Below are 13,746 nucleotides of genomic sequence, written 5' to 3' on the forward strand. Positions count from 1 at the left end.
GCTAATGATGGACGTCGCGCACGCCAATGACTGAGCACTGGGGGCGTGGTCACCGTTCTATTAGAATATGGATCTTTTTTATACATCAGTGGTGCAGTGGCTAACAAAGCAGCTTCACAGGGAGCCTTACGTCGTTTAAGCAACATTTAAGGCATTTTGTATGTGTCCGCTTGGGGTTTCTCCAGGTATTCTAGTTTCCTCCTACATTCTAGTGATGACGAAACGTTGATTGGCAACTGTAAATGCATCCCTTATGAAACAGTGTGAGACTGAGTAGGCCTTCTGATGGGCTGGTGCCTTTTCCTGGTTTAGTTCCTGTCCAGAACTTGATTTAGCTTTCATGAGTTTAATCCCCCCATGACCCTATATTGGAATAAATGTGTTGAGAAAGATAATAAATGTACACTGAAGACATTAAATTTAATTATATTTGGTTTAATTCTGAAAAAATACTAACGTAAATGTTTATGATTATAAATGTCAATTTTAGTTTCTTAGAAAAAAATTAGCTAACATAAATACAGTTTATTAAAATATTACTTCCGTAGGTACTGTAGGCAAGGTGCCAAAGCTTAAAAGAGCCCCCTAACACACCACCTCCTAGGCACATCCATGAAGGCACTCACTCATTATTAACATAACATTTGTCAGTAATAAATCATGTGCAAAGAATGAAGTAAAAAAAATCAAAAGGTTTATATTGGGTAAACTTCATTGTCCTCTTTATGTTCAGTAGTGAATTTTCAATGAATGTAACAAACTTCATCGTTTTTAAATGGATTAATTTTTGGAGCAAACACAACTTTTTCTAGAACTGGGCTTTATGGTAGAGTGGCCAGACAGAAGTGTCTTCTAAGTAAAAGACACATAGAAGCCAACTTGGAATTTACAGAAAGGCACCAAAAGGATTCTCAGGCTGTAAGAAACAAGATTCTCTGATCTGTTGACACAAAGATAGCGTCATGTCTGGAGGAAACCAGGTACACTCATCACCTATGCAATATCATTCCAATAGTGAAACATGGTGGTGGCAGCAGCATGCTTTGGGGTTGGTTTGCAGTGTCAGGGATTGGGAGGCTAGAATGGGTTGGGGAAAGTTAAATGGATCAAAGTTTTTAGGTATTCTTAATGAAAACCTGATCCAGAGCACTCTGGACCTCAGAATGGGCTGAAGGTTCACCTCCCAACAGGACACAAAGCAAAGACAACACAGAGCATAGGAACAACTTTTGGGAATATTCTTGAGTTGCCCAACCAGAGCCTGGACCTGAACCTAATCGAACATCTCTGAAGAGACCTGAAATCCATCCAGCCTAATACTGCATGAGAGGTTCTGCAAAGAAGAATGGCAGAAAATATGCAAATCCAAGTGTACAAAGCTTGTTTTGTCATACAGAAGAAGACACTTACCTGGAATTGCTGCCAAAGATGCTTTATCTAAGCATGGAGTAAAGAGTCTGAACACTTGTGTCAATGTTATACAGTATTTCCATATTTAATTTTAATACATTTGTAAAAATGTCTAAAATCCTGTTTTCACTTTGTCATTCTGGGGTATCAAGTGTTGCTTGATGTGGGAAAAAAATAAATGTAAATGATTTTAGCATAAGGCTTCAGCAAAACAAAATGTTAAAAAAAGTGAAGTGGTCTGGATCCACTTATTGTATATACAGTGAATCCAGAAAGTATTCACAGTGCATCACTTTTTTCACATTTTGTTATGTTACAGCCTTATTCCAAAATGGATTAAATTCATTTTTATTCCTCAGAATTATACACACAACACCCCATAATGACAACATGAAAAAGTTTACTTGAGGTTTTTGCAAATTTATTAAAAATAAAAAAATTGAGAAAACACATGTACATAAGTTTTCACAGCCTTTGCCATGAAGCACGAAATTGAGCTCAGGTGCATCCTGTTTCCCCTGATCATCCTTGAGATGTTTCTGCAGCTTAATTGGAGTCCACCTGTGGTAAATTCAATTGATTGGACATGATTTGGAAAGACACTCATCTGTCTATATAAGGTCACACAGTTGACAGTTCATGTCAGAGCACAAACCAAGCATGAAGTCAAAGGAATTGTCTGCAGACCTCCAAGACAGGATTGTCTCGAGGCACAAATCTGGGGAAGGTTACAGAAAAATTTCTGCTACTTTGAAGGTCATCCATCATCCGTAAGTGGAAGAAGTTTGAAACCACCAGGACTCTTCCTAGAGCTGGCTGGCCATCTAAACTGAGCGATCGGGGAAGAAGGGCCTTAGTCAGGGAGGTGACCAAGAACCCGATGGTCACTCTGTCAGAGCTCCAGAGGTCCTCTGTGGAGAGAGGAGAACCTTCCAGAAGGACAACCATCTCTGCAGCAATCCACCAATCAGGCCTGTATGGTAGAGTGGCCAGACAGAAGCCACTCCTTAGTAAAAGGCACATGGCAGCTCGCCTGTAGTTTGCCAAAAGGAACCTGAAGGACTCTCAGACCATGAGAAAGAAAATTCTCTGGTCTGATGAGACAAAGATTTAACTCTTTGGTGTGAATGCCAGGCATTGCGTTTGGAGGAAACCTGGCACCATCCCTACAGTGAAGCATGGTGGTGGCAGCATCATGCTGTGGGGATGTTTTTCAGCGGCAGGAACTGGGAGACTAGTCAGGATAAAGGGAAAGATGACTGCAGCAATGTACAGAGACATCCTGGATAAAAAACCTGATCCAGAGCGCTCTTGACCTCAGACTGGGGCAACGGTTCATCTTTCAGCAGGACAACGACCCTAAGCACACAGCCAAGATATCAAAGGAGTGGCTTCAGGACAACTCTGTGAATGTCCTTGAGTGGCCCAGCCAGAGCCCAGACTTGAATCCGATTGAACATCTCTGGAGAGATCTTAAAATGGCTGTGCACCAATGCTTCCCATCCAAGCTGATGGAGCTTGAGAGGTGCTGCAAAGAGAAATGGGCGAAACTGGCCAAGGATAGATGTGCCAAGCTTGTGGCATCATACTCAACAAGACTTGAGGCTGTAATTGCTGCCAAAGGTGCATCGACAAAGTATTGAGCAAAGGCTGTAAATACTTATGTACATGTGATTTCTCAGTTTTTTTATTTTTAATAAATTTGCAAAAACCTCAAGTAAACTTTTTTCACGTTGTCATTATGGGGTGTTGTGTGCAGAATTCTGAGGAAAAAAATGAATTTAATCCATTTTGGAATAAGGCTGTAACATAAAAAAAGGTGGAAAAAGTGATGCGCTGTGAATACTTTCTGGATGCACTGTATGCCTTGGAGCCATTCTCGCAGATGTCAGAACTTCCTAGTGTTAACAGAATATCTCGACTCCATTTTATCTCTTCTTTTCAGGCGCAGGAGTTCTCTGCCATATGTGGTTAAGACTGAGGACACGTTTTCTCAATTATATTGTGCTTAGCAGATTACAACTGATGAAAAGCATGGCAGCAAAAGTTCTGACACATAACAAACTCAATGAGCCCTTCAGCTTGCTGGATAACATTTGCTTGCCATCAATTCACAGATTATCCAAATAACTTGTTACTCATCTGCAAAGTCCTGACATGGAGTACTGACGTGTGTTTACACGTTGTGGGAAATATGGGTCCCTGTGACCCCTGAACCCACGGACAACACGTTCTGACACCAGGTAAAGGTACCAGAAATTAATTTTAATAATTATAATAATGTTCACAAAGCACCTCCACAATACACACAAATCTACAATAATAATAACACAATAAACAATCCTCCACTCCACCCAGCAGCTCCGTTACACTTCCTCCCAACTCCGGCTCAGTCTGCTGGGGTTTCCCATAGTCCTTTTATATTCCTTGACCTGGAAGTGCTTCTGTCCCTCAGTCCATGTGATTTCATAGCACTTCCGGTTCAGATGAAAACTTCTTCTTTTCTTCAGCCCGGAAGTACTGCATTCCTTCCATCTCCGTGATTAGGGAGTACTTCCGGGCTATAATAAAAACCATTGTGCCTCCCTGCAGCGTCCCCTGGTGGCCCCCACAGTATCCAGTAGTGCTGTGCAGTAAACCTCCATTGTCCATGATGCCCTGCTGGAATTCGGGGCACCTCCATGTTGCAGGGAGGACTCCATCTAGCGGCGTGGGGGTATTGGCCGGGATAAGCTGCTGACCATATATCACAACGTACTGTATAAAGCTTTGCAACAGATTAGATCATCTGAGGCCAGATTTCCAGCTATTAAGAAGAGTTAATGTACTAATCTACATCTCTTTCAGTACTTCAGTTTATGTGTTTACTGAGGTTAAGACCTTCCAACAATAAAATAAAAAATGTTAGAGATAGACACATGGAAAAATAATACTATTAGATGTGCTACTGATGACAGAACATTTTCTGTGGCTGCTTTATCTGTTTCAAAACTCAGAAGCAGCTGAGGCTTACCCCAACAGCATTGGATCCAACACAGTAATAAGCCCTGAACAGAGTGTCAGCTTGTAACAGGGCACATACCTGCACTCTGAAGTACAAGTCCAGTTAACCTCACATGCATATTTTTTGAAAATTGGCTAAATTCAGACTATCTGGGAAAAAAGAAACAAAAGAACACAAGGAAAACAAGCAAAATCCTCACAGACAGTGAGAAAGTTTAAATTGGACCCAGATCCCTGAAGTATGAGACAACCTAGTTAATTACCGTGACATTCAGGAGAAGTAAACACAAGTTTCACTTTAGGCAACAGGTTAAAGATAACAGTGTCATTTACCTGTGGTATATTTTAATGGCTAGAACCACTGCTTCATTAGTTCCAGAGTCTTGGTTTCAAATCCTCTAACTGGATATTGCCTTTGTGAAATTTATGCAATCTGCCTATATCTATAAAGGTTTTACTTCACGTATTACAGTTGTCGTCCTGCATCCCAAAGACGTCTCCATTAGGTTAATTTGTAATTTTAAATTAACACTGGGTGTGTGTGCAGCCCTGAGATAGACTGGAGCTCTGTCCAGTGTTGATTACTGCTCTGAACTCAGTTTTGCTGCAACTGGCACCAACTTCCGGAAGCAGTGAATAGGTTAAGTGAGCTACAAAACAGATGGATGCATCCATATAAGTAAAATTTGTAAATATTCAGTGAATGTGTAACACTTGTCTTAAGCTGAACACACGACAGGTGAAAAGAACAAGGAATTCTGCTGCTTCTTTGCTGAATACTAAACAGTGGGTTCTTGTCCAAGACTGTGTCTTGTCTTATGCTCAGTTTATCTGGGACAGGTCCCTTGTGACCTTTAGTGAGATTAAGCAGTTATGAAAATGTTGCTTACAGAATATAAAAGAAATATAACCTAAGAGTGTTACCACAGTAACCTATAAACATACAGAGTTCTGCTATTATCATATTGATATGAGAAGGTACATTTTACATTCTAAAAGGATATACAAATATCACTCTCACTGGGCTCTGGAGACACAAACCCTCATCCTTACCCCATATCAAGTGCAGCAACCGAATGTCTTAGACAGTCCAGTGAAAGGAGAACTCCCTTGGTTCAACGGACAAATTAGGTTTTTGACTGCTGGTATTTCCACTGTATTATTTTAATTTTTATACATATTTTATCTGAAAGGATTTCTGTTATGTGATATAATCGTTAAAATGATTTAAGCCTCAATATACTGTACTTACATATAAATATTAGGACAATTTGGGCATAACTTAGTCTTTGAAAGAAATAGAAGCATATAAACATATTGACCATTCTTTTGGGAATGGGCATACTAAGAAAGGTGTTACAGTATGAAGTATTTTGTGGACATTGTATCACACATATTTTCTAGGAAAGTATTTGTACATATATGTGTCCAGATCATTGCCTTTGAGCTGATGAGTTAACTTTTTAGAATATATTAAAAAAACACAATTAACATACATTCACTATTTTTTAAAGAATTGGGGAAAGAAAAAAATATCTTGGATGTATAAGGTGTACAATGGAATCTACTCAGGATTGGGCACACTAAAGCAAGTTTAGAGACAGTATTTAACATTGATGCATATTAAAATCTAGGGAAAAAACACCTAAAAACAAGGAAAACATATAAACTCTATAAAGAAATTGACTGTACTGAGATTTGGACCAGCTGGAACTCTAAACTGGCACTACTAGCTATAGCCCTATTTGCCTATCTGTCTAAAACACTATTGAAAAAGTAATACTTTTTGCATATTGAATAATTTGATGAACATATGATTGTTTGCCACATGAATAAAATTAACATACTTGTTATTGTGGAAGATGGTAATTTGTAAATTTTCCAAGAGTGATTTAAAACTAACAATACAAGCTATGTAATTCTTTGTAGGTGTCTTTAATATGAAGATGTTCTGAACAGAGTCTTCAACTGATATTACACTCAATATTTTATATTTTGTGGTGGCACAGTTATCAGCTGTGCTTTCTCACATCTCCTGTGAGACTAGTCTTGTATCTTGACCTGATCATTGTCTGTGTGTAGTTTGCATGTACTCACTTTCTCTGTATCAGTTTTTATCTGGATACTTCAGCTTTCTCCAACAACGTAAAAATGTGAATGGTAGATTACCTGGCATCTCAGTGCAAATGAATGTAGGTGCATGAACTGGTATGCCCTTCAATGAGCTGAATCAGATTAAGCAAACTTAAAAATAAAACAGAAGATAGGTGGAATTTATACTTCTTACATGTAATCTTCAATATGCTTATATGCTGTAACTGGAAATGGCTAACTTTAAACATGTGGACAGCTGAACTGTAACAAATGACAATTTGGGTAACTATATAAAAAAGCCAACTGACTCTTAGCATGCTTCCCTTTTGTTCTCTCTCACTCTCTTTGTGACTACACACACACACACACACACACACATAACTGCAAAGAAGACACTGCAGTAGCATAATTTATTACCAACTCATTTTCAAACTTTCTTATCTTTGTTTATTTCATCTAATCTTAAAAAGCAATGTCCAATCGCAGTAAAAAAATATACAATAACACAAATGTGACTGGGTAATCATCCACATTTTAAACCAGTATGGTGTTGTGACTAAAGCACTAGACTTTATACCATAAAGCTGCTGGCTCACTTCCAGCTCCTGACTCGTGTGAATCTGAACAAGTCACTTTACCTGCAAGAGTTCCAAATTATAATAGACAGACAGACAGATAGAAGCTAATAATAATAATAATACTAACACAAATAACAATAATTATCATTATTATTATTCAAGGTAAACTTGCGTAGAAAACACAACTGCAGGGTCAGAGATCCTTCCTGGGTTCAGTCATCTAGTAATATTGACGATCCGTGAGTAGACTCTAAATTGTAAAATGAAGCAGGAGACCCAAAAAGAAATCCAAATTGCACAACCCACCATTCTTCTTTGTAAAATTTTCAAATCGTAAAAGGCATCAAAAAAGTCAGTTCGTCAGAATTATAATTTAAGTTAAAAATAGTCAAGAAGAAGTTCATGCATAACCGGAAAAAGAAGGGGCTTTTCTACACACAGTGTAGTCAAAAGTACTGCTCATTCGTTACTGTTGCAGCTAAACCCATTACAATTTTTACCCTTCATGAATACTGGAATCAGTTACCCAACGATCCAGGCGGACTGATTGGTCTGCTGTACCCCACATCCGTCTGTTATTCTCCATTTTCAATCCTACTTGCTTTACTTTCACTTTTGCATAATAAGCACAATGACTAGTTTCTCCAAGCACTTCGGTTCTCTATCCGTTTCTCAAAGATGGGCTGGTGTTTCTACATCACTTCGAAACAAGTGAGCGAGTACCCTGCTTTGGGCATCAGTCCTTGGTTTGTACCCAATGATACCAGAACAGGCGCATGCTTATAATTAACAAGTGAAGGCGTACATTTAAAGAAAAAAATACACGTTTGTTATTTGTATTAACTCCGCTTTTAGGTACAGTTTATTTTGATCATGTCTACCTTTTCTTTAACGCAAGCCAACTCAACCACGTAAAATGCGTATTTTTATTTTTCTGCAATTACATGGCAAATTGCTTTTGGCTTTACCTTTGAACCACGTGATCAACTGGAAGGGGCGGGTCTTATAATGGCCAATAGCTACTCGGAGTTCGGTTGGGAAGGCGGGTTGACAGTGTGTGTGTGTGTGTTTTTTTTCCTCTCCTTCGTACGTCGTGCAACGTCATCCGAATTCAGCGCAGCGCCAACTGTACTGGAGCCGGCGCTCCCACCGCGAGAAGAGAAAGTCTTTTTTTTTTTTCCTGTCCCATCCACTGGAGCAACGTGACTAAAACACTAACAGGGCTGGAAGGGTAAGGTGTCTGTTGTAACCCTTATTAGCCTCTCTAGACCAGCTGGACCATGTTTGGTGTCCTGGTGTGTTACGGAGAGTGTGATCAAGGGGGAGGGGGCTGAAAGACCCTCTCACCACCGCCTCCTCTTTCCTTTAGGTACCTTCAGTGTGAAGCGGTAGATACTCTTGACTTGAGCTATTTCGGGCGCTTTTCCTGGTGCTCCCCAAAAACCGTTTTTGCGTTTGATGAAGACATGTTACTCGGTCTGTGATGATTTTGCAGCCTCGCTCATGCTCAGTGCACACCCTTATCTGAATGGCCTGCGCAATTTAAATCGCAACATCGGGCTCCCAAAATGAGAAAGGCCGGGAGGGGTATCAGTAAGTACCCATTTCGGGGTGGGGGGGGCACCACACCCCCTCCTCGAAGTACAGTCGCGAGAGTTCACTGATGAGACGGGAACAGTACATTTTCCTATCACGCTTGCCGTTTTCGTGGCCTTCTCACTGGTCTTTGACGTACGTTTTATTGCAGCAGCTTTGAATTTGGAAACAACGTTTTCCGGAGCGCGCCATTGCTGCGCGAAATCCTCCCAGCCTGCCTTGTTTACACGGCGACGACTCGGCTTTTCCGCGCATTTGTCGTCAGAAGGCTCAACGGGCGCAGTGGCACCATGGAGAGAACGTGCGCTCGAGTGTACGGGTTCTGCTAGTAGGGTTATTTTAGATGTTTATATTTATATAGTAATTATAATGAGCTGTTTATCACATTTGAACTTCCATGTTTTTATTTTAATATAAAGGAATCTTAACAGAACAAGAAAACGGGTCATCCCAATAGTTCACCTATGTACGGCAGTACTTTTAACGGATGTAAAAAGCGGCACATTTGAAATGTTAAAGATACCTAACGAGACCAAACGTCAAACACAGGTTGACAATTTATTTTCTGAAATCTGCACGGAGTACGCTTTTTTAGAAAACATTGCAAATCTTTAAATTCTTTATTATAAGTTAAAGCCTAATATCAGGGAATCCCCAAATTAGTTAACCAGCTACTCGGCTATTTGAGAAGTAACTGACTTGAACCTATATGACCTGCACATTTTGTGGATTATTTCAACATTATAGGGTATTTCTCTTTTGGTGCAACAAATATTTATACCGTTTATTATTGACTATTAATTTTCTCTTTAAATTTTTATTCGGAGCTATGTACAAATCGCGTCTAGACCCAGATAAATAACAGTGCAACTGTAATATTAAGAAAGGTTTTGGTTAAATATAAATCCGGGACAATGTAGTTAATTGTATATCATAAGTGCTTTCCTTATCCAAAGTGTCAAGCTCGGAGCATTGAGCAGGTAAGGCCCTGTAAATGTTTTGAGCTTTGTTGAACTGTGGAGGCTCCCAGTGGGAAGATTCCTGATTGGTGATAGATGATCCGGTGCCTCAGTAAGCCCTCACCAGAGTTTTATATGTTTGTGTGTGTTTGCTGCTGGAGGAATACAGGATGGATGTAAAAAGGAGGCACCTATTTTTAAACTTTACATTTTGCCAGAAGATGGGGCCCAAGTTGCCTTCGAACGCTTGCACAGTGTAATGTTTCTAGTGAGCCAATAAAAGGTGTAATTTTGCTTAACTTCTCACTATAAACAATTTGTAGAATATCTCTCTTTTGGAGTAATATTGCAGTTTTTACAATTTGCAGTTCATAATGTTTTACATGCTTGTAAAAATTTCTTCAGTGTTTTCCATCCATCAATCTTCAAAACTTGCCTTATTCTGAGCAGGTTCATGTGGATGGTGGAACCATCCCCAGCAAGTCTAGGGGGCAATGCAGGAATAGTCCCTAAACAGGGTGCCAACCCATCACCAGGCATACACACACACTTGGCCTAATTTAGCATCACCAATCTACCTAACCTGCATATCTTTTGACTATTGGTGGAAAGCAGAGTGCTCACTGGTTTTCAGTTTGATTTTAGTACATTTATACACCTTTTCATTGTCCAACCTGCTTAAATCCATTCTAAATAAACGCCAAAGATGAGCTTCATATTTGTTGTTGTCATTTGCATGTTAGTCTGTTTAATGTAAATTTTCTGTAGTTTTAGAAAATAATGGCAGAATGCTAACAAACCCAATAAAGTGTGAGCACACTCCTGTGGACTATCTTGTAGTACTGTTAATATATACACATTTAGACATAATAACATAAGTTAGTTCTGAATTCACAGATTGAGTGAAGATACAGTAAAGCAAATCTTCGAATTAACAATGTAGTTCAGTTACAACCATGAAAAAGCTTCTGATTAAGAGACTTGTTACTGGGAGAAAAGCTACAGAGATCCTTAGAGATTGCAGTCTTTAAAAAGTCCTTTGTATTATTTGTATTCTTGACTTGATTAAAGGGTGCAGTGTTTCTAAGTAAAATATATTCTGAAACCTACCTAATCCAAGTAAATCTTACAGTTTGCAGAAAATTTTGAAAACAGTTATATGCTATGTTTGTGACTTTTAAAGCACCCTGCCCCAGCATTTTTTAAACATGAAAATTAGACTTCTAAAATGGCATTGTGCCATGATATATTTTCCTTAGAAAGTTCTTTTGGTATTTTTTTCCCTCATATTTTTATTTTCATCCGGTTATAGTATTATTTAGAATTAGTGCCTAGGCTTTGGTGAATGTAGCCAGATTTAATTCCTCTTGACTGTTATGAATTCTTTGACAACATTGTAGCACAATAGTTAACCCTACACTTGAAAAGGTCTAGGGTACATGGTTAAAAGTCTGTACAGCTGTTCTTCCCACCCTTATCTGTGTGTTTTCTTGGCATAGCCCAAAGGTTTATGTCCTAAGTTAATTGTCAACTCTGAATTGGCACCAGCATTAGTATGTCTGAATGGGCCCACCATTGGACTGGCAACCCAGCCATTGTTGTTTGTTTTCTTGAATTGCTTTGCCTCAGTCCCAACAATCCTGGGGAGAATTCCACCAAACGTGATTAGGGAGTAGACCTTGCTTAAAACAATACAGCAAGGTTATTTGAGCCAGGTTCAGTTCCACCAAAGAGTGTTGGAGGAAGATGCTCTTTGTAACCGAGTCAACCCTGTGTCATATCTTAGCCTGCTCCTTACCAGACTAAAGATAAAACTTAGCAGAGTGTTGTGGATTGAGAGTTCATGAAATTCCTGCTCAATGAGTGCCAACCTCAGAGAAACATTCCGGGGAGTTTTTTTGTATACCTAATATTGCTGAATTCTTATTTAAATTAATCTTATTTATTATAAAATGCTAAAGCACTTCAACCTATTCTATCAATTTAAAACAAAAATATTTGAATTAAGTCATTTGTTACCACTTGGATGTTAGCATATTCTCTCGGACCAGAATAACAAGACCGCCGCTACTCTGCAGTTCAAAATTACTGTCCCTACTTTGACCGTCACGTTCGTGAGGAGTTAGTCAAGAAATGTGATGGTCAGTGACCTAATTGTTCCAACCCTGTGTGTGTGTGTATGTATGTATGTATGTGTATGTATGTATATATATATATATATATATATATATATATATATATAATATACACACACACACACATATATTGGCACTTCAAGTCTGTTTAGCCAACGCATTTTAGGGAGGATCTAACTTGCCAATAATACTTGATTAGTGGAGCCACTCTGCAAACCTTCGTAAAACGAAATTGCACAATTACTGATTGACCTGTGATCCAGTGTGATTATGCACAGTTTTGTTCACGTGACTTCAATTCCCCCATTTACCTCTGAAATTTGTCTGTCTTAGGTGCCAGTCAGTATTGCTGTGGTTCAGTAGTTGACTATTGTCCACAGATTTCCCTTAAACCTTTTTTTTTGTTTTTGTTTTTTTTGTTTTTTTTTTTGTTTTTAGGTGGAACGTGCGACAAGGACACTAAATATGTCAAGCTCAGCAGTGCAGAGGAAAAGTGCTGCAAGGCTGCGGAAGTGTGCCTTCTGTAGGACAAACAAAGACAAGGAATGTGGACAACTTCTAGTGTCTGACAACCAAAAACTGGCAGCTCACCAAAAGTGTTTGGTAAGATGATTACTTTTTAATGGCCTGAAGGCTGCAGTTTGGTTAGGATTAGTGCTGCTAATTAGTGGCTTTAAAACTAATGTGGAGTCATAAGATATAATTCAGATTCCCTGTTATATGTTTATAAGTCTTGAACTTAGGCAGTATAAGTGGTGCAGTGATTGAATTTGGCTTAAAAGTGGGTAAGAAGAATTCATCTGAAATTTCAAAAAAAAAATCCCAACACCTCATGAAGGCAGGGCACTGTGCTTGCTAACCTGGTATGAGAAACCGCAAGCTATAGTCACAATGGGATATACCTTCTTTAGCTGAAAGTGTCCTAAAATACCTCTATTGATCATTTAAATATTTGTCTTGAGTGCATAAAACACTTTACATTTGTTAAAAATAAACTTAACGTGTTGTAAAGGTAAAACCTTTCAGTACAACTAAATTGTACTTTGGCATTTAAAGACATCATTGGGCTAGTGGTAAAAGAGAACAAAGCACTGCCACCGGAATTTTCTAGTATCTGTTCTGTTGCAGTCAGTTAGACATAATACTGCTACAGTCAATGTTAGGCTGAAAGAAATAGCAGCTATATCCACAAAATTATGAACTGTAAAATATGCATTCTAACTAAATGGTGTGCCATCACACCTAGCTAAAATGAGGTGTAATGTACTGCTTTTAAGTAAGCTGTTTAAGAAGTGCAACAGAATATGTAATTTTCAGTACCAAGCACACCCACAACAGTAAATGTGCCTAAAGAACCATGGACGAAACTTTATACCATCCAACATCTTGCTGCACATCCAAACGAATAACTAAAATAAGTTAACATTACTGTCTAATTGGAAATGCCAAGCATGCAATCCCTGAACATAGTCATAGCATTACTTTAGCTCCACTGTTGTACTCCGTTACCAGTTGATCAATTTTTGCCTCCTTGCTAATTTACATACTATGTCAGTCCCCTTTAGTACCTTTTATCATTGGCCTATTTCTAACCACAGCCATGGTATTGCCCGGATGTTATACTGTGAACAGGCCACTCCCCCACATGTTTGTAATAAGTGTGTATAAAAAAATTCCAGCAGGATGGCTGTTTTTTGAACTCATGCAAGAAAGTTTCCTGCCCTTTAAATTTCATTATAAAAGGAACTAAGTTAATGGATCCACATTTTAGTTTTGTATGTATTCCCTTTGAGTTTAACATACACGCAAACTGTAAGTTTGTGTCATGTTGATCGAAACATCAATGCTCCAGGCGTAATGTCACTTATAAATGCGTGACATGCCCATTTAGTTTAGTAGAAATTAGGTATTTAGAAGTGACTTTGGCAATTCCAAGCCAGGTGAACATATTTTTTTTACAGTGACGGAAAG

General features: G+C 38.8%; 1 protein-coding gene across 2 annotated transcripts in view; it reads left to right on the forward strand.

The window, feature by feature from the left end:
• Positions 1-8,180: 8,180 nt before the first annotated feature.
• Positions 8,181-13,746, forward strand: part of phf6 (PHD finger protein 6) — a 40,269-nt gene continuing 34,703 nt past the window's right edge. For both annotated transcript variants that reach the window (XM_028815772.2, XM_028815769.2), the window contains exons 1-2: positions 8,181-8,316; positions 12,214-12,378. In XM_028815772.2, the coding sequence (XP_028671605.1) occupies positions 12,241-12,378 (138 nt within the window). In that variant the 5' untranslated portion in view covers positions 8,181-8,316; positions 12,214-12,240. The remainder of the gene's footprint in view (positions 8,317-12,213; positions 12,379-13,746) is intronic.

Source organism: Erpetoichthys calabaricus, chromosome 12, assembly GCF_900747795.2.
Source record: "Erpetoichthys calabaricus chromosome 12, fErpCal1.3, whole genome shotgun sequence".
Classification (NCBI taxonomy): Eukaryota; Metazoa; Chordata; class Cladistia; order Polypteriformes; family Polypteridae; genus Erpetoichthys; species Erpetoichthys calabaricus.